The sequence below is a fragment of the Monocercomonoides exilis genome (assembly GCF_001643675.1).
Source record: "Monocercomonoides exilis strain PA203 chromosome Unknown scaffold6-2077815, whole genome shotgun sequence".
Taxonomy (NCBI): domain Eukaryota; phylum Preaxostyla; order Oxymonadida; family Polymastigidae; genus Monocercomonoides; species Monocercomonoides exilis.
The window spans coordinates 1167140-1192686 of NW_027150551.1; the positions used below are offsets into that span (position 1 = coordinate 1167140).

Genomic DNA, 25547 nt, shown 5'->3' on the forward strand with positions numbered 1-25547 from the left:
TTCCACAAAACAGCAGCTCGTCTTCTCTCCCTTTCGTGAAGTCAAAACAGAATGACGATAGCGTCACACTTTTGTTCAGATCCCCCGCAGAGATGAATATGTTTTTCCCTGCCCGCGCCTTGTGTCCAGCAAAAGAAATGCCTTCGCCAAAAACAAAGGATTGTCTGTTGACGCACCTTGGCATTCAACAAAAATAAACCCGCCTCTTCCACATTCTTCAGAGCAGCCGCACCCAACTGTTTCTGTTTGCCCCATCGAAAACGTCGCTTCACCCACCAGCTCCGCATAAACTGCTCCCCCTTTCTCGCTTGGCCTTGCAGATATCGATGAAAAATTGCATCCGATTATTTCACACGAAGAATTCAGCTGAACAGGAGTTGATAAGAAAGACAGCGAACAGAAATCGCAATCCAGCAATTGAACATCGCCTCCTTCAGAACGAATAATGCAGAACTCCAAGTCTGATCCACTGTTTTGGTTGAAGGTGCATCCATTGAGCGAAAGGAAAGAATTGGCCGATGAAGAGTGGAGAAGGACGCCTTCGTTGTTTGAGAAAGAGGATGGAAGCGAAAGCTGAACCAATTCCAACTTCAATTCTTTCGAGTTCTGAATAATCGGTTTTTTCTCTTCGCTTGCTTCCATGCCATTTTCAAACAGCATCACACACTTCTCATCTACCTTGCTCGATACAACTTCGAACGATGAGAGGTCATAATGATTTTTGATATTTGCTCTTGTGTCAATTCGTATCGCTCGATTCTGCGCATCTAAGTCGATGTTTTCATATCCTCTCCAGAACGACAGGCAAGGGAATTCCGCGCTTCCACACCCAAGAATGTCCATTCCGCCCCTTGATACAAGAATCGAACTCTCCTTCCTTTGAACCAAGAACACCAGGAGATCAATAACTGATCCACTCAACAAAACATCATCTGTGCCTTTCAGATCAGCAACGCTTTCGTTTCTCTCGTTCTGAAGCTGAAATGCAAACCTTTCTCTCACAACAGATGCATTCACATCTGTGCTCAAAACAAACATGTCTTTCCCCTCAACTGCTAAATTATCTGCAAACGTTATGTCTGTCAGTTTCATATTCACCAGAGGATTCTCTGAAATCTCCAGATACAGCCCGCCTCCTCTTCCGCGATCCTCGCTTGCTGAGCACAACCTGATGCTTGTCCCGTTCATCTCAACATCGCTTTCTCCTTCAACTGAAATAACCCCGCACCCACCGTCCCCTCCTTCATTCCTGCAACCCATCATGCTCGTCCCATTCTTCCACTTCAGCCTCTTCACTTTCTTCAGCACAGCAAAGCTGCCATCCCCAAATGAGCACTTTGTGCTTCTCAATTCATTCACCAAAACCTCCATTCCGCCTTCTCCAACAACCATTCCTTTTCCGCTTGATCGGATGTTGCTCGCTTCCACACAGTCAAAACTGCACCCAACCTCGCCGCTCAAAAAGATTCCGCAATCAGAATTAAAAACCATGTTCTTTATAACCACTCCATCAAATGAGAGCTTTCCGCCTCTCCCTGTTATTATCCGCATGCTTGTCTCTGCACATGCTTCCGGATCGCCGCTCCCGAATGTGCACTCCACAAAATACGTTGTCCCCACACTGACTTCCACCAGTTCCCCAAACTCTGATATTCCCGGCAGCTCAAATCCAATCTTCGAAATCGTCAGTGTCGTGAGTGCAGCGCCAACCGCCATCTTCAAGTGCCCCTCTTTCCCCACAATCAGCCGGCTTCCATCCTCCCCTTTCCCTTCAATCGTCGTCGGCTCATTTCCCCTCTCGATCGCTCCCCGCAATTCACAAGAAGAAATAATCTGTAGAATGCGCTTCTCCTCGGTCATTTTCCCCGAAGCATACCAAAGCTCCTCGCAAGGATAATCGTCAGTGCCGCACCCGTCTGTGTGCCCATTGACCGTGTTCACATATATTATTTCCTCTGCTCTCGGAAACAGATACTTCAGAAGCGTGTCTGTTCCATCCGGAAATGTTGGATCAATCACCCACATCGTTTTCTCCTCCTGGCCTTCTGTGGCCGACCCTGCCCATTTATTTCTGTCAATCATCATCCGCGGCGCGGGGCACACAAGATACACATCGTATCCCAGCATCGCATCGTTGCTCAGGAATTTGTTGTTTTTCATCGAGTATCCAACCTCGCTGCTCAAAAACTCCATGTGCAGCCCTCCCCCCAGCCCGTCTGCTTTCTTCACTTTGCTCTCTTCAACTGTGTTGTTGTTGAACAGCAGCTCCCCATCGGCTGACACAGTTGCAACGACGCTTCCTCCTTTCGACCCACTCCCCAGGCAGCTGATAAAAGTGAACCAGCAAAAACTCACACTCAAGCTCTTCCCGGCTCCAGCACTTCCCTGAATTACCCCTCCGTTTCCTTCCTTTCTCGTCAAAAGTGTGAAGTTGCTCTTTTCAACCATTGCGCTCGCCAATTCCTCAACGAACAAGACCCCCTGATTCCCAAACTGTGTCGGCCCTGACACTTTCGAGTTTTTCATTTCAACATGGCTCTTCGACTTCGCACAAACAAGCCCTTCGATTGACCCTGTCTTCAGGTTGTTCCATTCCACATCCTCTAGAGTGCATCGGCTGCTTGCCCCGCTTATCTCAACCACAAGCGCTCCCACCAGTTCTATTTCGTTCAGCACCCCCCTCAGAATATGGAGAGCACCACCTCTCACAATCACATACCCAAAGTCGATCTTCTTCGATTGCGCGTTCACCGAGCAATCAACCAGCGAAAGGGCGGAGCCGCTGCACAGAAGCAGACACTTTCTTTCGGCTGCTGCGAATGTTGTCGAAACATTGAATGTTATTCCACTGAATGAGATAGCGTTGCTTGTCTCGATGAGTCCCTCGCCTTCTCCTGTTCCATCAGACACCACATTTATCAGCGTTCCGTTTGCCTCTGCTTCAATGTCCATCTCTTGAGACCTCAGAACAATTGGCTTCGCAAAACAGAAATGCTCCATGAGCCTCAAATCCGCCTTCAAACCCCCAAATCGGATCAAGCCACCATACTCCAGCGTCCCACACGGATAATCTGAAAACCCGCAGCCTGTGTAGTCAAGCCCGTTCTCCTCTGCTCCCCCAATAAAGCAAGGCTCCACAAATCCTCGGAAATACAGCACAAGCGGAATCTCGAATTCTCGATTTGCTGTGCTTCTCTCAAACCCCATCATGTCTTCCGCCAACATGGCTTCTGCTTTGAAGCACTGCAGCCAATCGCCGGCAATCTGCCTCAGGTCTTCTCCATCAACAAACAGCTGCTTTCCTTTCCATGCACTGCAGCCGCTGAAACTGACATTATCGAGGGCGAGGCTCCAGACCCTTTCGTTCAAAAAAAGATACATCCCACCCCCCAATCCTTTCCCTCCATTTTCGCTATCTCCTGAAGGCACACCACAATTCTCAAAACTTGTGCTTTTAATGTTGACCGCATTTCCGCTCCCAACCTTCCCCATGACCCCCCCGCCTCTGTTTCCATTCCCTTCTTCACACATGCCACTGAACTTGCATCTTTGGATGCATATGCTTTTCCCATCCCCATTCGCCTCGTTAATGAATAAGCACCCTCCATCTCCATTTATCATCCTCGTTCCACTCACGCTGCTGTTCTCAACCTTTATGGAATTGTAATTCCAGATCCAAACTGGCGAATTCGCGAGCATTGCACCCACTTCCATTTTGAATCCACTCATCACCACATCTCCCCCTGTCCACAAAGACAGCAGCAAAGGAAACAGGTTCGTTCACATTTTCTGAAGAATATTCCAGGCAACAGTTGGCAATGAAAAGCGACAACGAAGAGAAGAGAAAGGCTTTTCTTGCTGCTGCAAACAGCCTCGGCACACTCAGCGACAGATTTGTGAGAAAAACAGGAGAGTGGCACATCACCAGCCCATCCTGTGCTGTTCCCCCTGCATCTTGAACTGAGACAGGCGCAAGCGCTTCAGAATAGACATTCGCAGGTGCAGAGGAGATCGCAATTTCCTGCTTTATTGCCGACCCGGAGACAACCTTGATGCTGTTCAACCAGCTGCTTATCCGATTTTCAATGCAATAATCAATCGTCATGCAAGCAAAAGAAGGAAACCCACAATGCGTGTGATCAGCCCCAATGTCGCCGTCTGCAATTATTTCTGCCTGGAGACTGCAAAGATACACATGCAGAGGTATCACCGCAGAGCCACTTCCATTCTCGCTCCCGCTCAAAGCCAAAGCGTCTGATGGCAATTCCGACGAATCAAAAAACCCAAAAGAAGTCGTGTTGATCATTTGCGAAAGCAAAATCCCACTCTCGCACCCAACAAACACATCCTTCCCATATTCCGCCCTGTTCTCCTTCACCTTCGAAAATACAACTGCATTCATTATTCCAAACCAAGAAGAAGCATCGTCACAGCGAATGCTTATCCCTCCCCCCTTTCCACCCCATCCTTCTTCACTCTGCGCGCTGCATTCCTCAAACCAAGTCGACCCATTCACAACCAGATCGTCATTTCCTCCCAGCCACGCACTCATCCCTCCTCCTTCCCCTCCTTCCCCTCCTCCATCCCCACAAGCACAGCAGCCACTGAAGCTGCATCCATCAATTGCTATCTTTCTGCTTTGGCTGCTTCCAACCCCATTCTTCTTCCCAATCGAAATGCATCCTCCGCTCCCACTCATCCTCTTGATGCTGTTCATCGTGCATCCTGCGCAGTTTAGCATCCCAGATCCAGACAGGCTGATCAGCGAAGCAGTTCCAAACGCAATCGGCGACAATGTGGAAAATCGGCTCAAAAGCAGGCTCCCTCCATTTATCTTTATGAACCCAAAGCCAAATGCAACATTTCCACTCGATGAGCATTTCAGCGAGCAGTCAGCCATCGACAGCTCCTCAGACTGGCACAGCAGGAAACAAGAATGCTCCCCAAGCTGCGCAGATGCTGAAAAAGTCAAGTTCGCAATGAGCGATGCAATCTCAACTGTCACCATTCCTTCAGACCGGCTGCCACTCCCACTCCACACTTTTATTTCTCGCCCTCTTGTGAGGCTTTTCACCTCCCACCCATAACCATCAAAGAGCAGATATTCTGTCCATTCATAGCCTCCATTCAACGAGATGAATCTCTTGCCGCTGGGAAATCGAAGTCCTGCTGCATATCCAATGCTTCCGCATGGATAGTTGGCTGTGCCGCAACCTGTGAAATCTCTGTTTTTCGCTCCCCCAACAACCACTGCTCCAGAAAAGGTCTGAAGATATGCAAGAAGAGGAACAGGCTCCGTCCTGCACTGCTCTTCAAACCCCATCAGATCGTCGTCAACCATCCCTGCTTGTGTGAACCCGAATGCGCCCCTCGTTATTGACGAGCTCAACGAAACCGCATCAACAAATATGTTGTTCCCCTTCCAGGCTTCGCATCCGCCGAACGCAGCATCGCGTATCCCAAAACTCGATGAACTTCCTGCTAGTTTCAGATGCATTCCTCCTCCTTTTCCCTCGCTGAACATGTCCTGCGGCACTGTGCATCCCTCCATTTCAATTCTTTTTGTGGAGCCAAGTGTCAGTCTCCCCCTGCTTCCACAATGCAATTCAAACATCCTCCATTCCCTTTGCTGCACACACACCTTTCAAACAACACCCCGTCCAATTTCAGCTCGTCCCCACTCCCCAAGTCCATATCAAAAACTGTTCCGCTTCCTTCTTTTCGCGTGACGTCCCTGAAAGTCGCATTCTCCAAATTGAAGCAGTCCAGCGTCGACGACTCCATCCTGAGAGCTGACACGTCAGAAAATACCATCGACTCAACAGCTGTGCTCGACACATTCAAGAGTCCTGCTGATATCGATGCAAATGCCGTGGTGAATGGAGAAGCTTGCGATGGCTCAGCGGTTATTTTGCACGACCAGAGCACAAGCTCTCCTGTTGCAGAAGAAATCCAGAACAATGGCAGAGAAGTCGATGTGGAAGAGTTCCTGACGACGACCAATCCTGCAAGGAACGCATATCCAGTTGATATTTGGAAAAGAGCTTTTGTATTCGAAAAATTGGCACTCAACTTTGTCCCAAAGTCCCTTGATCCTTTAAATGAAAGAAATTTCGAGTCTATTGTAAGTGATCGTTCCACGTATGAACCTGTTGCTATATTTATGTACACTGGAGTGCCTTTGCTCGCTACAACGGCAATCTCAACAGAGTTGAATATCGTCAAGCATGGAAACTTTGCCCATCCGCATCCCAAAGTGTCCGTCCCATCGACGTCTGCATAAATGTTACCAAGCTTTCCAATCCAACTGCTTTTATCCCCTTTCTCTGCAAAAACTAGACGATTGGCTTCCAAGTGCTTATTTGTACAACAGAGAACAAATTGACTCTCATTCAATACATTCTGCCATGGATTTGCTGCATAAATATCTTTTCCGTTTCCAAGCGCATCGCACCCAAAAAACAAGCAATAAGAAAGTGAACTGTAATGTGTCAAAGAAACATTTCTTGAGTCAAAACATATTGCTCCTCCAACAGATGCATTGGCACAACAATTTTCAAATGCAACATTTGAATATGATATTTTAGCTCCTTCCCCATTCCAAATAGCACCGCCTCCATTGCATTCATAAAAGCTATTTATCATATTACAATTCCCAAATAAGCAATCTAAAAGAATATCCACATCTGAAAACCCATTATGAAAGTGACAACAACCTCCTCCCCAACTTGATTGGCAAGATGTCATGTTGTTATTTCTGATCGTTAAAGGACCTGTTCCCTCGCAAAGGTCCAAGCATGATCCGTAATTAGTTGTTGATATTAAACAAAAACTGTTGTTTATCGATTGCATTTCGCAGCTTTGCCTTTCAAAGATACATCTTTCAACTGACGAATTCTGAAAATCTGTATTTTTAACAATGCAAATGCCAGAAGAAGAATGGACAATAATTGTACCTAAAGATTGCTCGTATATGCAGTTGTCAACGCACGTGTCATCTGTTCCTGCGTGATTAATCTTCAAACCAATTGTTTTGGAGCATCTCAAAAATGTCGAGTTCAAAAGATTTAGAGAGCCATCTGACACTTTTGGAACAATGCAGCCTTCGGTCGGGTTGGTCACAGATGAAACAATGCAGGACGACAGCGCGAATGACGCGCAATATTTGCCAAATGTGCTTCTCTCGGGACGTTGCTGCGATATATTCTGGAAGGTGCTGGATTGGACTGAGACCCAGTGAAAAGTCGATGATTGGACAAGCGGCTTTGAATTGCTCAACAAAAAAGACGAAAAAGCTGAGCCCTCGACCTCAACCCTGCTTTGGCAACCTTGAAGTGCACCTGCCTGATGAACAGAAACCAACGACGGAAGAAGGCAATTCGATCGAGTTGGAATCAAAGACAAATTGAAAAAGCAAATGAATCCGCCGCACGAGTGAACAAATGCATCAACTGAAGGTGCTGGCGATGAAAGCAGGCAGCCTCCTGCAAAACACGTTGATTGCCCCAATAGCCGCACAATTGCATTTCCCCCTGCTGAAGTGAATCGAATGTTCAAGCAACTTATCGACGAATTATCAGCTGAAACACAGGACGCAATAAAAGTGTGGCATAGTCGCCCCGCAATGTCCTTCTCGGCCGGTGGAGTCCTCGCGTCGCTTTCTGTCTCCTTTCCACACAAAAACTGGCTTTTTTCAATTTTCCAAAGTTCATTTGAGCCTGGCGCTAAAATCTCGCTTTCCTTGTGCACTTCACGCAAATCAACATTGTGCATGCTTGCAAACACGTAGCATTGGGCCCTTCCAACAAAAAAAGACAAAAACAAAAGAAATAAAATCTTCATTTTAATCCGATTTATATTAATATGGGCGATTTTTGCAAACTCAATCATCCACAAATTCAAAATGATTTCTTCCATTTATCGTTGTGGTTCTCTTTATTCAACATTTTGTTCAACATCCTTTTTGAAAAACTGAAGTTAAAAAAATAATTTGTTCGATTCGAAAAACATAAGGATTAGGTTTTATTAACAAAAGTGTTTTGAATACTATTTTTTCGTAATAAAAACAATCTCTGGATGTTTATTTAAGGTAACAAATTCATTATACGAAAATAACGAGATCAAGCTCATATGGGACAGATTTTTTGAATTTAAGAAAAAATCTATGATTTGTTCCAAATTATTTCTGAAATCGTAGAATTATGATTCTGACATTAAAGTGATATTTTGGTATATTCACATAGAAAGGGGCAAAAAAATTTCACAGAAAAAAAAAATAAAAAATACAGAAATAAAGAGCTTTGGCAAAATCGAACCCCCGACCTTTGACCAACGGAACATAAATGGTTTAGGTTGCTACCACTTACGCTACTCGAGCAAAAGCCCTGTTTAACTTTCTTATGACTCAACTTAAACCTGGCCAAACCCTAACCCAAAAAACCCAAAAAAGATCAAGTTTTTTTGAGTGCTAACCCTAAAAAGAAGAGCGGGAACATAACCCTAAACCAAAGATCTGTTACGCTAACCCTAAAACCTAAACCAAGCAATTAATACAGTGATTATTTTGGTATTTTAACCCTAAAAGTTAAAAAATACTGGGTCAGATCAAAGCTGCCCCGTTCTCTGTGAATATGCCGATATTTTGAATGTAGAAAAATAAAAATTCGAGAAAAATCTTTGAAATGACTGTGTGGAACAAAATTCATAAAGCAAAAAATATTATCCAATATCGACCTGCTATTGCATGCGATGGATAATGAACAAAAAAAAGCGCAATAAAATATGTGCACATAAATATGTGATTATTAACGAATGTAATTATAAGGAATGTGATTATATATGGTTTTAACTGTATTTCTGACTATTTAAAGAATTTTCACGGGGAAGAGTTTGTGTCTTTGAGAAAAAAATTTTCAAAAAAAAGTTTTTTTTTGCTATTTGGGACTAAATTTTTCACTTCAGGCATTTTCATTAAAAAATTATGCGCTTTTCACCGAATTTTTTCGATCAAAAAACACACTTAAAATGAGTCCATTTTTGACCATTCGTGAAATGTCACAAAACATTTTGTTATTTCATCAATTATGCCTCTAATGGATATTAAAACCAAATTTATTTTATAATCTGAGAAAGAAAAATAAAGTTAAGAGTGAAGCAATTTTACATTGCCTTGTGCAAAAAATGCTTGAAAGTCCGTATTTTCCCCCATTTTTCATTGAAAGTTATTCTTTTTCATGAAAAAAAGAAATGCTCATAAATATTTTAATTATTGACAAATTTCTGAGTTATTATTTTTGAAAAGTCGAAGACATTTTATTTCCATGTTAATTGAAATTTGGCAGTTTATTTTGATTTATTGCAACATAACAATCAATTGTTTCCCTCAGAAAAATATGAATTATTAGAAACTTTCAGTTTTCACAAATTTGTGTTCCGAAAAAATGAGATTGATTCATTGCTTATAATAATGAAATTTTGATAAATATCGATGAACAAGAAGACTGAACATCTGTGACATATCGAAAAGAATAACACATATGAGGGAAAAACGCGAAGGAAAAAATACTTGGAAAAATAACCTCACATATTCCGAATAAGAAAGTTTTTTTTTTTTTTTTTTTTTTTTAATTAATAAGAAATTGTTCTGATTATTTTCGAAACCCCTTTTTTTTAATCAATAATTTCGGTTTAAGAATTTTCTTTGAATATAGTTAAATCAACACTGTTCAGTTATAATTATTTTCTAAGATTATTTCTTCATGATTATTTTCTCAAACATTGCTTATGCAAACAATTGGCTGATCCTTTTTGAAATCATACTTTCGTTCGAGTTTTGATCAAAAATTTAATCTCAATGGGATTTGTATCAAAATTTGTTTTTCCAATCGCAATATCATAAACAATAAGTGTTCTCTATTTCAACTCATTTTTTTCAAAAATCCCATTGAGAAAGAAATTTTGATCAAAACTGGAACGAAAGTATGATTTCAAAAAGGATCAGCCAATTGTCTAGATTGTTTTCTTTTGAATGAATCATTCCGTTTCAAATAAATGAAACCTTTAAAGAATTAACAATTCAAAAAAAGTGATGATTTCGAAAATTATTACTCAAATAATACTGATAAATAACCTAATTATATAAATAATCTTTGCAAATTCATGTCACATCGAAACTTTCATTTTATATCAACTGAATATTAAAGTTTAAAAAAAAATGGAATAATCAGAAATAATCGAACTTAATTTAATCTTTGATTTTACCAATATTTTTTTTCTTCAAACAAATGAAGCAGAAATGAAAGTGGGTGATTATTCTTGAAATCATATTTTTTTTCGTGGTGTTGATTTTTCAAAGATTGAATTGTTTTTGAAAGAAATTGTTATATAAAAGAAAAAAAGCATGATAATTGTTTAATAAATTAAGTATTCTAACTGAATCAAAGATAAAAATGTTTTCAATTAACTTTTTTTCTTTTCATTTTGTTTATTGATATATAGTTTGTGTTAATAATGGTGGACACTTTCAATAACTGTGGACAGTGGTATTATCTCAACAATCGTTGACTGTTGCATTTCGATAATAAACTCAACTATTCCCTCAATGAATATGAACTTATATGATTAGTTTTTATCACCCAACCAACACAATGAAATTAAACAAATATTATTTTTGATTTTCGGAGAAACTCGGAGAATCTTATTTCTCCGAGTTTCTCCGAAAATCAAAAATGTCTCTAACTTTATTCTTGGGAGCAAGTTGTTTCATTTTTGAATGACTTATTAGTTTGTGTTCAATGAGGGAATAATTGGGTTAATTATCGAAATGCAACTGTCAACGATTGTTGAGATAATACCACTGTCCACAGTTATTGAAAGTGTCCACCATTATTAACACTAACTGCAAAAGACAATTTTATGAACCGAAAATTATGAATGAAATATTATGATTTCAGAAATAATCACCCAAGTGTTAAAAGTCACTTGTATTAATTATTTGATGATAAATAAAGATTGAAATTATTGACTTTTTCAATGAATTGTTGCAGAGATAACGATCTTTTTGTAAATAATTTGCGTTTTTTGAGTTTTTTTTTTCAATCTTCAAAAGAAGTTTGAAATATGTAATGAGTTCCTGAAAAAGAAAAAAACCATTTGACAAAAACCACAATTTATCTAAGAAAATAGACATAATTAAATGAGAAAGATTAATTGAGCTGAATAGAAATAATTAAAAAAAATATTTTTTTGCAGTTTCAATTCGAAACTCATTAACAACCATTCAGCTCGATTTTTCCGCTGTATTTTTTTGTTTTTTTAATAGTTTTTCCATAAAATAGAAATAATTTTTGAAATGAAGATCCTTTCTTTTTGATCAAACACGTATATTATTACATTTAGTGAAAAAGATTGAAGTTATTAATGGATGATGTAGTAGATTTCAGTATTTTCCCTCCGACAGCAGAGATGTATTTTGGTTGGCTTTTGCTTTTCTTTGTTGATTTCTTTTTCAAAAGCTTGGTTTTATCCATTTAGAGATATTTGAAAACATGTTACAAGGACATATTTACCTCAAAGATAACAGCATGCTGCAACTTCGAAAGATGTTTGAGACGATACCGTTTGAAGATCTTTCAGAATACTTATGCTCATTAGGGCTTTTGCTATTTGAAGCGTTATCAAGTGAAAATCTTGACATCAAAGAAAAGCTCATTTTGCTTGGAGTGTTAGAAGATATAGCCCTTAGAGGCTTATTGATTGGTGGCTTTGATGGGTCAAACCTTGCCTTTATCCCATTTGAAAAAGCGAATATTGTGCAATTTTTAAAGAATATTGTTGAACGCACCGAAAATCAAAATGATGAAATTTCAAAACAAATGCGTTTGCGGTGCTTGGCCGTACATTCAATCTTAACGATACATACCGGGCATTCTCTTCAGACTTATGAAGAATTAATTCCAATTATGTTAGAGCGGATTTCAAGTCAAATAGAAAAAAAGAGTATATGCGGCACTCAAGAAAAAGGATTGGCTGTTCTTTATTGCATTGCAGAGAAAAGAGGTTTTTGCTTTTCTTATTATGCAATTTTTCAGTATTATTTTTTTAGCGAATAACTTGAAGTTACAAGAAAGTAATTGCTTATCATGCATAATTGATGCACTTGCTCCAAAACAAGCAGATTCTGAAAATGCATTATCGGAACCTTCTGCCATCGCATTAATGTATGGGTTTAGAGTCTGCTACGTTGCATATGGTTACGATCCGAAAATAAAGGAAACATTTTTAAAAATGTTAAATTTCGAAGAAAAAATTTTCAAAATTATTGACTCTTTACTAATGAATTCATTTTTCGAAACTGCATATGCGCGTGAGATGAGCTATTCAACATGCCAAAAATGCTTTGTTACACTTAACAACTTTGCTGGACATCAAAAACAATTACATAACAATATTTATTACTCGAACGATATGTTTTATCGAATAAAACTCGCAACTTCGATGCCTGTAAAAGACATTCAGATTGCTTCGCTTGTTTTGTGCGAGACTCTTTCAGAAGGACTGTGCAATTGTCTGTCAAAAGGAGATTTCGACTATGCTCAATGCGAGCGTTTTTTCGAGCTGGTAGGGGCTGTGTTCTCGGTGGCTATGAATGGTGTATCTCGCACAGCGATTAAAAGAAGATTTGAAATTGTGACCAATTTACTTGCGAAATTACATCGCTTATATTTGCAGGAAAAATTGACCGCAATTCAATTACAAGAACACAAATTTTCTCTTCTTCGGTTGAATTTGTTGGACAAAATGGAAGAAGAGGGAATCGATGATATTTTAACAGCGTATTATCAAACGTTCATCACTAACATCCATCTAACTTCTTTCTCAAGAATCTTTGATCAATCATATTTTATGGATGATTATTAACAAGAAAATATCTTTATGGAATAGTCAAGTAATAACCTAATATACATTCATTCATTTTTGTTTGTATTTAAATAAGTATTTTCAACAACCTTACAATTTCTTTTTTTTCACTTCTTTTTTCTTTTCTTTTCTTTTCTTATTTTTTGATTGTTAAATATGTGTTGTACATGTATGTTTTTTTTATCCACATGATTATAAAAAAAGAATTTTAAAACAACAAACATTGTCTGATATAAAAAAAAAAGTGTACGTATTGCTATTACTGCGAATGGATGTGATAGAAAAACAAAGCAACAAATTGAGTTAATTTGTGCTGAATAATTGGGAGGAAAAAAAAAAAAAGATGAAAAAAACGAAATAAAAAGGAATGAAATGAAATAACTAGAAACACCCTCAAACTAAAGAAATTGCTAAAAAAAAAAAGAAAAGAAAATAAAGAAAAAATCATTTTAAATATTTAATGGATATTGACGATTCATCAAAAAAAAGATGAAAAAAAGTACAGATGAAAATAGAACAGAATAAGATTAATGAAAAAAAAAGAAAAAAAAGTTAAGAAAACAAGAGATAATAAAATAGAAAAACATTTTTTATTTTTGTTGAACAAATTTGAGATATTATTTAATAAAAAATGCTCTAGAAAAAAGGTAAAGATTAGAAGAAGAAAAGAATTACAGAAGGCTTCAAAGTACACACAAGTTTCAAAAACTTTTCAAATCTGAAAAATATAAAAAAATAAAGTAAAAAAATACTAAAAAAAAAAAAAAATCAAAAGTAATACAACTGTTAAAACCCTCAATAAATCAATAAATGTTTCATGAAAATTAATAAAGGAGATGAAAGAAAAATAAAAATAACAAAAAACATCGAAGAAAAAAAATAGCCAAACTTGATTAAGAAAATTAAAAAAAAAAAAAAAAATAGAAAAAAACGATTTCAACAAAACTAAACATGAAATGAAATAACAATAATAGAATTTTTGAACAGAAAAACGAAAAAAGGGATTATTATCACCTTTCAGCAATAATTTCCCCATTTTCTTTCTCTTCTTATTTTTATTCACAGCACTTATACTGCAATGAACAAAAATCTATAATCACAAACATATAAAGCATCAACAACTGAGAATAAATCAAAAAATAAGAAAAAATATGGAAAAAAAAGAAAAATGTACTTAATAAAATTATAAAAGAATAGAAAGTTAAGAACAGTTGGCTTTACATGGAAAAAAAAAGATGATAAAAGTTCTCAAAGAAGAAAAAGAACATTTTGGAAAGATGTCACGACCAAGAATGAGTTCATACAGCACGCAATAAAACTCAGAAACAGGTGGACATTAAAAGAATGACTCTCCAAAATTGAATATTTTTCAAGATAAAGCCGTCAAAAGGATAAAAAAAAATAAAAAAATCAAGAAGAGAAACGCCTTTTATACAACATTTTTTAGCTCAGCACCAGACTTCTTCTTCCATCGAACGTACAACAAGCGAAGAAAGACAGCGCATGAAATCCTCTTTAAAATTACGTCGCTCCAAGTAGTGATGAAATGGTTCATCTATGACAATTCGTTCAAAGAATAATTCTTTCTTTCTTTTCATCATTTCATCATCATACAGATCGTCCCTTCTCTCACTCTCCGATGATTCTGAATCAGAGCCAGAATCTTCATCTGGATCTTCTTCGTCGGTGAAGAACCTCTGCCACGTTTGGAGCATCTCCGGTTGCGATAGAGGATCACCTGTCGCACCAAAGACAGTCACAGGAACTGCAAGCGGCTTTTCCAATGGAATTGGACAAGAAGGAGTCGAGTCTTCTGAAAGAAGTGGTGTGTATGAGTAGTACAGCTAACGTAATCAAACATATCAAGAACAATTAAAAGTGATAACATGAAGATAGTTTGCATCTTTAACATTGATAGCTAAACAAACCTTCATGTCTGCTCTGAGAGGAGGAAGTGAAACTGAAAAAAGGCGTTGGTCAATAAGACCAGGTGATGGTCCAAAACGAGATACGCACAGATCAGCAAATTCTCGATCGGGCAACTAAATATAAAAAAAAATTCACTTTATGTGTGACAAAAATAAACACTTCAAACTCCACAATCAATTGGTTTACCAAAAGGATCAGTCGTTCCTGGTGCACCTCTTCCTGATAGAATAAGCTGTTCCGGCATAGGAAGTTTTCTTCGACGAATTTCGAGTGCAGTCTCATATGCAACAAGTGTTCCCAAGCTGTGAGCAAAAAACGAATAAGGTTTGTTGCCTTTTTTGATTAATGGAGTAAGAGCATCAGTTATTTGACTCACAAGCTCTTTCATATCAGTAATGAATGGTTCTGACGAACGACCTTGCCTACCAGGATATTGAACAGCCACATACTAAAAAAATATCTACAATAAAAATTGAAAAAATAATAAATTTCTAACTTCAATTGATTTTGGAAGATCGCTTGACCATTTTGCTGAGTAAGTACTAGCATTGCCTCCTGCAAACGGAAAGCAAAATAAGCGAACACTGGAATAAATTATAAATATATATGAAACATTTATTATATTGGAAAAAAAATTTGATCATACACAGCATTCGGACGCTTTTCAGGTACAATTAAATACGAGTTATATTGCTCAATCGTAAAAGGCACAACAGCGTTTTGCCTTTTCGGGAAAGAACGTAAACAAAAACGACTCATTAACGAAAAACAAGAACTCCGATTGAGTCCAAATGCTATATAATACTGAGTATGGTTTTGTTCTTGCTCCGAGTTGTATAAAAGGAAAATTTTTAATTACCGCGTATTTATTACTCTTTCAGTAAATTTACAAAAATTTCCCAAAATTTTACTGATCATATCAAATGTTTGATGGTTCCTTCTTCCGTAAATGAAATTTCCATAACACCTTTGGGAGCAGGATGCGAAGTAGGAAGAAGTTGCATTATTGTGGAATTATGCGGAAAACGTATTATGTTTGACTGTGGTATTCACATGGGTTTTTCTGATGATCGGCGCTTTCCACGTTTTGAGAGTTATTATGACTTTAAAAAACCTCTTACAGGAATTATAGATTGCTGTATAATTTCTCATTTTCATTTGGATCATATCGGAGCTCTTCCATATTTGACAGAAATGGTTGGATTTGATGGCCCTGTTTTTATGACTTTTCCCACAAGAGCCATTGCTCAACATACTCTTGAAGATTTGAGAAAAGTATCTACCGACAGAAGGAACAAATCAGCAAAAGAAGACGAACAGCAGAAATTTCAATCTTCTCAAATGTTCACAGCGGAAATGATTACCGCATGCCTTAACAAAGTAGTTCCTTTATCCGACAAACAAACATACGTCCATCACGGAATTGAGATAACTCCATATCTTTGTGGGCATATCCTTGGAGCAGCATCTTTTCTTGTAAAAGTTGAAGATGCTTCTGTACTTTACATGGGAGATTTTAATACATCTTCCGACGGACATCTTCGCGGAGCACACCTTCCGCGATGCCGCCCATCTGTGTTGATCAGTGAATCAACATATTGTACGACTATTCGAGGATCAAAGTTAAAGAGAGAGCGACTATTTGTCGAAGCAGTAACTTCCACAGTATTGAATGGTGGAAAAGTGCTAATTCCAGCTTTTGCATTAGGTCGAGTACAGGAGTTGTGCTTATTATTGGAAGATGAATGGAGCAGGAGGGGCATGACAATTCCAGTTTGGTGGACAACAGGAGGATTGGCTGGCAAAGCACTAGCTTCATACGAGAGATATCGATGGTGGATGAATGAAAGAGTACAAAAAGGTAAAGATGAAGGAACTGCAAAGCGTAGCCGAACAAACCTTATGAAGATGATTACTTCAGAAGTTAGAAGGGCCTCAAATGAAATCGAACCTTTTGATTCAATTATGATTCACAAAACACAGAAAAACAAGGAGGAAAAAATTGAATGTGTGGAATGGAATGAGGAAGATGTTGAAATCTGTGATGAAAACTTAATTGATACAACCACTTCAAAAGAATCTCTGAACGAAGCAAAAACTGAACAACATCAAAATTTGGCTCATTCTTCTTCTTTTCCTTTATCGTCATCATCGTCAGCGTTAGAAGCGCTTTCGACTCGAAATAAGTTTAATGATTTGCCTTATACCCTATTTCCAGTAACATACTCACCAACGCTCTCAATTTCCGCCATTAGCCCGTTTTCCTTTGCCCACATCACATCCTTCCAGCAGCACATGCTATATACGCAAGGCCCCTGTGTTCTGTTTGCTTCACCAGGAATGCTGAATGGAGGACTTTCACTAGAAGCGCTCCGAGCGTGGGGCGGGGATGCCTCAAATGCTGTTCTTATCCCGGGCTACTGTGTCGAAGGCACTGTGGGAAATGCGCTGCTCAAAGGGATAAGACACATTAAGACAGAGAATATATCAGCGTTTGATGTGAATTGCCGAGTCGCATCATTTCCGTTTTCAGCGCATGCGGATGCTGGCGGGATAATAGATGCAATTAACGAAGCGGAGCCAAAGTGTGTGGTTTTGGTGCACGGCGAAAAAGAAAAAATGATGTTTGCACAACAAATTATGCTTTCTTTATGCGGAGTGAAGTGTTACGTCCCTTCAAATGGAGAAAAGTTAGTGATAAACACAGAAGAAAAAGAGGATACGAAGCAAAAAGACAAAACAGAAGGAAACGAAGACAGCAAAAAAACGGATATTATGGATAATGATGAACCTTCAGCAAAGAAGGAAAAAGAAGAAGATAAAGCAAATACCGAGGAGGAGCAAAAAATTGAGGATAAAACCGAAGAAAAAGAAAAAAACGTGATTGTTTTAAATTTAGTTGATGAAAAAGAGGAAGGCGAAATTGATGTTGAGACGATCGAAGATGAAGAGGAAACAAAAAGCGAAGAAACAGAAGATGGAGCTGTTACAGTTAGCGATGGTGAAGATGACGAAAGCATCTGGATCAACGATTTGAACACGTGTGAAGAGGATGGAGAAATCAAAGAGATCGATTCAATTCCATCTGATTCGTTTTTGTCTTCGTCGTCGTCGTCATCTTCGAAGCACGTTTCTCTTTTTTCTGAGTTCCTTGCTCTTTCTCAGGAGTCGACGAGTGAACATTCTGGGAAAGAAGACAAAGGAAGTGCAATAGACAACAAAATATCCACGATGGAGAGTGGCGAAGCGAAAGATACAAATAGTTCGAATTCTGGTTCAGTCGCAGCCCGGTTTGCGAGATTTGCAAACGATAAGCTCAAAGAACGTCCTTTTCGGCCATTCTTTTTTTCGTCTGCAGATCCTACTGAATCGTTTTCGTGTGATAAACTTTGCCCGAATCAACTTCTTTCTTCATTTGACTCATTCTGTGCATCGCACAAGCACACGCCTTTGTCGCTTTCCTCGTGCAACGAGCTTTTGCAAACTTCATTTCAAAATACATTGCGTCAGCTTTCTGAAGCTTCCAAGCAGCCAGTGAAGCCGCATTCATCAACGTTTCCTCCGACGTTATATTCGCAATCTCCATCTCCATCTCCATCGTCTTTCTCTTCATCCATTGCTAGTCGTCGATCCGCTTCAGCAGCATCTTATTCAATCAAAAGGCGTGCAATGCGAACGGCTCATGGCTTTCTTGGATCTCCCTCGCAATTTCTGGCACGAAGATCTCAGCTGTCTATGTCCTACTCCAATCTCGGAAGAGCTGCGGAGAAAAAGAATAACAGAAGGAGAAATAGAAGCAGCGCGAAAAGGAACGGAACAGAGAGAAAAAAGAAGTCAGTACCAGATTGAGAGATTTGAAGATTACTGTAATGCATAATAGTTTTGAAATATGCTTGATTGACAGAGTATTTCTTTTCAACCAACTTCATCAAAAGCATCAAAAGATGTGCAAAAAAGTCTATGGATTGTGAAATGATAAGCAATCTTCGGCAATTTATTCTGGTTGTTTCAGAGAACTTTTGCAAGATTTCCAAGAAATAAAGTTTGCTGCAACTAAAATGGAATTGTCTCATTGAAAATGTGATTGCGTCTTTTTAATGTCTCATGTAAACTATTAATTAATATCCAAATGTTTTTTGTTTCATCATATTTTCTTCAAATTTTAGAATCTACTAAAGTACATTTTATTGATTGTTTCCAAAACAAAGTTGAAAAAATGCTCCTTTTTTTAATTCGAAAGGAAAGATTTTTCAGACCAAAATTTTTAGCACTAACAAATTTTTAGAAAAAAAAAAGATTTGCCTTTGAATGACGAGTCTCTTCCTTTGATGAAGATGTGAGTAAATAGAAACAATTAAAGGAAATTTCATTAAAAAAATAAAGATTACCTTTCCCATTTCACAAATCTCATGCGAAAAAGAATACAACTGATAAAGATAACATTAAACTTCGTTTTCTCATTCATTCTTCAGGCTGAAGAAATTGTTGAGATAAAGATTTTGCTTCTGAAATTATTCCATTTCCACTCACAAACACATTCTGTTGTTCAAACAAATCGTCTTTCTTATCATCAACAGATGTAGATGCTGCAACAGACGTTGAATCTGTAAGATTAACCTCTGACTGATTATGTGAAGGTTCAACTATGTTCTCAATTTCAATCACTTCTCTCCCTTCATTTTGTACCAATTCATCATTTCTTGACTGAGAATTAGTTATCTCAATTGCAATTGAATTTGCATTAACAGTTGGAATTGCTTGTTTGACATAGATTAAGCCATCAGCTTCGAATTGATCTTGCTTTTCACTATTTGCTTCTTCTGGTTTGTAAAACGTTTCAAGTGAAGATGATATTGGAATGTCAGATATCTCACTTTGAGATTTTGCTGATTCTATTTTATCTGATGATTTTTGCTCGTTTTGAACATTCAAAGCTTCTGCAGTAGCATCTGTGCTGAGTCGCACTACATAGACAGCATATTGCTCTGTCCGTTCTTCACTTTGTTTTGGAGTTGATGATAATGAATCAATAGGAGGGGATGACATGGAGGTAGTTGATGCAGACACAGAAGAAGAAAGCGAAGAAGATTGATCTGGATGTTCTTCCAGATGAACTGGTGAAAAAGAATCACTCGGGATTGCAGATGGAGATGCTGGAAGCTGTGATGGAGACATAGCACAAAGTTCAGTACGCTGAATGATTAAAGAAGGAGAAGAAGCAGGTAAAGTTGAGATTTTTGAAACGTTTGCAGTATGCTTGTTTATAACCGTTCCTTTTAAAGAACGAATTTGATTCTCTTTGTTTTTGTGCATTTGCGCAAGAAGTGTTGTAACAGGATGCAGATCAGCAACCGTCTGTTGCTTTGATAAAGAGTTAGCAGGATGATCTGAATCTGCAAGTTCAGAAGTTGAATTAACAGACTGATTGAATAACGAAATGGGCTTGCGAAGAGAGGCCGAAGCTGAAGTTTGAGAGATATTTGACTGCATTTGATGATTCTCTTGAACACGTGTCGAACGAATACAAGGAGCAAGAGAAGACGGTCGCTTTGGCAGAATTGCTTGAACTGGCTCAGAAGTAGAAGCAGTAGTAGAAGAAGAAGACTCAAAGAGCGGCTGAGAAATGTGAATTTCAACGGATTCTGCTGGCAGGCTCAAGCGGATTGGAGAAGGATGAGGCAATGAAATTGACGATACAGAACGAATTGAGGAGCTTTTGACTGACGAAAATATGTCTAATTCTTCTGCTTGCATATTTGTTGGATTTGAAACGATACTTGGCTCCGCAGGTTCTTCTTTTGAACAAGCAGGAGTCATTAATTTAGATGATTCTCCATCCTTCTCCGAGAGTTTGTTCGCGCCGTGCTGCGATTCTTCAACAGTTTGACTCAAAGAGAAATGCTCATTTTCTGTTGGAGATGACAATCTTAAAGCTGGAGATGAAGGAGTGAAAGTGACGGAAAGCGGACTTAGTGGGCTAATTGGTGGTGAATGAATCTCTGTGTTTGAATAATTATTAGCATCGGTTTCTGTTTGAATACCACTGCTTGACACAGAAAATGAATGAGAAGAGAAGATTGATTTTGAAGAAGTTATTAATTCCGTTGCTTTTGCTTGTGCTAGTTGAGATCTTCCTATCAAATGGATTTCCTGAGGTCTCGTCAGAAATTCTGGGCGCTGAAGACGAGGAGCAAAAACAGATCTTTGAAGCTGATTTGTATGCACAGTTGTTGCTGACGAGGATGTGATTTCAGAAGGATGAGACGAGGAAGCAGAAGCAGAAGCAGAAACTGAAGATGACTGAGGATGTGAAACTTTATGTTCTTGATGTAATGAAGCAGATGTGGACGAAGAATTCTTTTCTTTCTGCGCATTCTGTGAAATAATACTATCAGAGCATTCCTCTGTTTTAACTGGAGTATCAGTTGCACTTTCCTTTTGATCCTTTTTCACTAATTCATTAAATGTGCCCGTCAGGCGTTTAAGTTCAATCAAATATCTTCTAAGCTCATTTTTTGTCAGCGAAGAATGCTGAAGAAGAAGAATTCTCTCTCCCAGCTCTACAGCTAGCGACTGATTGGAATTATCTGCTTGAGACTGAATTAGCAATGCGCAGTTGTTATTAAAAGTCAACAATTTTTTGATGAATAATTACAGAATAAAATTGGGGAAAAAAATGAGTTAAAAAGAATTACAAATGAAAGATTCAAACATCCACTTTCTTTTTAAGAAGACGCTCTTTGATTTGAAGAGATTTGTCAATGACGCTTCGAGGAAATCCAGCGATTCGAGCAATCTTGAACACATATAAAATTATATTCAGATAACGACAAAGAAGAAAAAATTTATAATTGAAGCAACAACATTTAAAAATTCAAATCGTAATCGTCAACACCTTGAACAGTTCATTTGAAAGCACCAATAAAAATCAAAATTATTCATAAAATTTAAAAATTTCTAAATTATTTCAAACATACATCAATCCCGCAATCTGCAAACTGAGCTGGGCCATATTCAAGACGATAAGTAAACTTAAGCTTCATTGGTGTTTGAGTACCGCCAGAATGAGTTTGGATTGCAAAGCCCGATGATCCGTCACTTAAATGAGATTGATTCCAACTTGATGTTGATGGATGAGATTCTTCAAGTCTGATTGCTTCCATATGAACATTAACAATGTTCGAATAATACTTTTCTATATTCGTTAATTCTGGATAATGAGTCGTGAATAGCACAATGGGGTTAATAGATGCCGATGAGAAACAAGACTGGGGTGTTGACCCAACAGATAAATCAGACGAGTCAGGAATATCTCTAACACTTTTGCCAAATTGACTAAAGCTGCTCATTCTATCGTTTTCTTCACGTACCTCTTTTTCGTCTTTTGTTGCAAATTCTTCTAACACAGCCCAAGCAATCCCAAACCCTTCTCTGTCGTTTGTTGCTCTCCCAAGCTCATCAATAACTATCAACGAACGGGATGTATATGATGATAGAATAAATGCAATATCACGCATTTCTGAGAGAAAAGAACTTGGACTTGAAGGATTAGGAAGGTAGGAAGAGATGCTTCCAGACGAACGATAAGACGAATTTGCAGAAGAAGAACGATAAGAATTTGAAGAAGCAGAAGCAGAAGAAGGGATTGAAGAAGAAGCTAGCAGATTTCGAGCCACTGCACCATAACTTGATCTTGTGATGCTTTCTATTCCTTCTTTTTCTCCAAGATGAGCAAAAATGTGATCAAATACGCGAAGAGAAGCAAAATCAGCTGGAATAAAAGAGCCAACCTGTGCAAGAATAGAAAGTGAACAAATGAGATGAAGAATAGAAGTTTTCCCACTCTAATTCGTTTGCAATGGAAATCATGATATTATCAATTTATATCCATTTGATCAAAACATGAATAGAGAATAAATATTGGAAAAAAATTGAACTAGTCCAAAGAGAAACTTTGAATATAAAATTCAAACCATGTTCGCTCCACTAAGCAAGAGAATACTGCGCGTGTCTGTAATGAAGATGTTGTTTGGCACATACTCTGATTGAAGCATGATATCTCGCAAAGGATGACGTCCTTGCTTAACAGCTATCGGGCCATCGTATGTTAAATCAGGACGAACTGTAATATTTGAGAAAAGTTAAAGTGAATAGAAAAAAATGAAAATTTATACAGAAAAGATTGATAAACTTCAAATAACATTATGAACAAAATACCATATCCTTGATAACTTGATGCAACAATGGCAAAGGAAACAATCATATCCAATAATGCAATGGACTCTGTCAGTCGATACAAAACACCAACATTAGCTCTAACATCATCCTCTAATGTCCTAACAATTCTATACATTAAAGCAATAGCGAAAACATTTTCAGAAAAAAACAGATATTTAAAATTAATAACAATAAGCTTTTTATTCAAATGAATGTAAATCAAACTTGTAACTATGAATTATGATATCATTCAGGCTCCTTCTGCATCTTTCGCCCAAGCTCGCCACTTCTTCTGTCGTACAGGATGTTCTCTTTGCACCAATTTTCACTCTTTGCTCGAAAATTGCGGGAAGATTTTTCACATCTTCGTTGCTGACTGACAGATAAACCCCTCTCTTAGCACCATAATGCATTCTGAGAGATGGAAGAGAATAAACCGATTGATACGAAAGCAGCAAAGAACGCAAGTCTTCCATTGTCTCTTCATTTACTTGACGCGAAACGTCAATGACAGAAGACACTTGTGGGCGAATCAAAGCAGCAAGTTGTGTAATTCCATTCCATGCACCACGGGTTGGGAATGCTGAGCTAACAAATATTCTTTTGTTAACGATAAAAAGGAAAACGTTTCGAAATATGAAGCAAAAGGGTTATGAATATTTGAATGTTTGAGTTGTGTTTTAAAAATTTTTGAATCAACATTGTTCTTCACAATGAAATATTATTTGATCAAACTGTTGAATTTTCTCTTTCATTTCCTGAAAGAAAGGTGCAGAGAGATTTGCGCGAATGCTGCATATCAAAGAAGATTCAAAAGGTTTTAGCAACTCACACAAAGAAGGAAGCAATGTAAGTATTGTATCCAAATGCATCTGTTAATTATGCATTTCAATAAATCAAAAAAGTCAAGAGATAAAAGTCATAATTAAGAGTATTTTGCAAATGATTGCATAAATAGAAGCAAATCAATTAACAGATTGAATATTAAATGAATTGATAATTAAATATAAATTGCACACGAATGCACGTATTCCTCTCTGAAACAATGTCATATTCTCCTTTTTGTGTTGATACACAAAATGTGAGACAATCCGATCAAGATCTGGAATTTTTGAAAGAATAGCAGAGATTGAAGGAAGTAATGTATCAAAAGAAAAGCAGCTTGAAAACGTGGACGAAGATTTTGAACTCTCAGAGATAGGCGTTGAAGATGGAGTTTCTGAAGGAGAAGTTGTCATCCTTTGCGGAAACTGCAACAACTCACCAACAGCGTCTAGTCGAGAATTTATTGTGTCGAGATCTGTTTAAAAGCAATCATTCATTAATTAAGTTTTCTATTTTCAAATTCCAAGCAAAAGCAAATTTAATTACCTGTTAAAGGCTGGATTAAAGATGACCTTAACAATCGAGATCCCATTGCAGTTCCAGTGTGATTTAAAAAAGAAAAAAGAGATAATCCTTCAGAAGGAACCAGCTTTCTTATTTTTCCTAATCGTTTTTGTCCTGGAAAACTACCCTTATTTGTTGCAGCTTCTTTTGGTCTATCTCCTTGGATGTGCCCTGACCAATAACTACCACAATCCATTCTACGATTCCCACAGTTCCCATTACCTTGACTCCTTACGACTTCAAGAACATCAATTGTCCTTCCATCCATAAGCATATGACTAGCCGGAGCAATGAAATGTATTTTTATGGATTTTGGAAAAAACACAATTGACGTTCTTATCTCAATGTATTTTAAAATGGCAGCAGCAGCTCCAAAAGAAAGATAATGAGAAGCTGAATACGCTTCTAATGTTTTGGCATCATCTACAGTAAATTGACTTAACATGTGCATTCCTAGATATTTATATAAATCAAATCAAAAGAATTATCTAAGCAAACCAACAACATCATTAAAAAATTTTCGAGACATCGGAGAAACAATTGCTTCTGGAAACATCCTTTGGAGAAGAAGTGAAAGAGGAAGATTTATTGCATTTGCTGGTAAAATGATCTGTCAATTGTAATTCATGAAAAAATGAAAAAAAAAAAGAAAGACAAACTGCCGAAGGCTCAATTTGGGAAAGATGTAAAACAGTATAAGAATATGTTTGACTGTCAGGATATTCCAAGATTGATAGGTGAGCAAAATCTGATTTGAAACAAGCAAGTCCAATCTGAAAAAACTTTAAAAATTTTTATTTGTAAAGCTGTGTCATACCTCACGAGTCCGATTTTCAAGGATTGCAACAAATTTCTTGTTATCAGTTTGCTGATCCTGGCTTGTTGCTTTTTTGGTGAATTCATTTAAAAAAGAATAATCATCGGACTGAGTCTGAGATTTGTTTTCGTTATTTTCTGTTGTTGTACTTAAATAATCTTGCTCAATGTAAGAATTAAATGCCTGTGAATTTTTCTTCATATTAAATATTAGCCCTTATAAGCTAATAAATACAACACTTAACGTTCTATTTTCATTCCTGCAATAATATTTTATA

At 37.7% G+C, this 25547-nt stretch overlaps 5 protein-coding genes across 5 annotated transcripts; 2 read left to right on the forward strand and 3 right to left on the reverse strand.

The window, feature by feature from the left end:
• Positions 1-75: 75 nt before the first annotated feature.
• MONOS_17069 (uncharacterized protein) lies at positions 76-7773 on the reverse strand (the record flags this gene model as incomplete). Its single annotated transcript, XM_067869952.1, has 5 exons — positions 76-3743; positions 3883-5588; positions 5642-6357; positions 6519-6634; positions 6957-7773. 5 exons carry the CDS (start codon positions 7771-7773, stop codon positions 76-78), a joined length of 7023 nt encoding a protein of 2340 aa, XP_067733881.1.
• Positions 7774-11386: 3613 nt separating this feature from the next.
• MONOS_17070 (uncharacterized protein) lies at positions 11387-13090 on the forward strand. Its single transcript, XM_067869954.1, has 3 exons — positions 11387-11473; positions 11533-12057; positions 12104-13090. Exons 1-3 carry the CDS (start codon positions 11419-11421, stop codon positions 12916-12918), a joined length of 1395 nt encoding a protein of 464 aa, XP_067733882.1. The 5' UTR covers positions 11387-11418; the 3' UTR covers positions 12919-13090.
• Positions 13091-13153: 63 nt separating this feature from the next.
• MONOS_2204 (putative medium-chain acyl-[acyl-carrier-protein] hydrolase) lies at positions 13154-15649 on the reverse strand. Its single transcript, XM_067872111.1, has 5 exons — positions 15494-15649; positions 15344-15431; positions 15014-15295; positions 14847-14960; positions 13154-14762 (listed from the first exon to the last, which is right to left on the reverse strand). The coding sequence occupies exons 1-5, from the start codon at positions 15604-15606 to the stop codon at positions 14367-14369; spliced, it is 993 nt and encodes a 330-aa protein (XP_067733883.1). The 5' UTR covers positions 15607-15649; the 3' UTR covers positions 13154-14366.
• Positions 15650-15756: 107 nt separating this feature from the next.
• MONOS_2205 (putative Integrator complex subunit 11) lies at positions 15757-19054 on the forward strand. Its single transcript, XM_067872112.1, has one exon. The coding sequence runs from the start codon at positions 15778-15780 to the stop codon at positions 18694-18696; it is 2919 nt and encodes a 972-aa protein (XP_067733884.1). The 5' UTR covers positions 15757-15777; the 3' UTR covers positions 18697-19054.
• A 2755-nt stretch (positions 19055-21809) lies between these two features.
• Positions 21810-25471, reverse strand: MONOS_2206 (putative DNA mismatch repair protein MSH4; the record flags this gene model as incomplete). The annotated part of the gene is made up of 10 exons (XM_067872113.1): positions 21810-22691; positions 22821-22969; positions 23065-23192; positions 23290-23664; positions 23800-23936; positions 24084-24364; positions 24436-24906; positions 24952-25063; positions 25113-25226; positions 25271-25471. The coding sequence occupies 10 exons, from the start codon at positions 25469-25471 to the stop codon at positions 21810-21812; spliced, it is 2850 nt and encodes a 949-aa protein (XP_067733885.1).
• Positions 25472-25547: the final 76 nt, after the last annotated feature.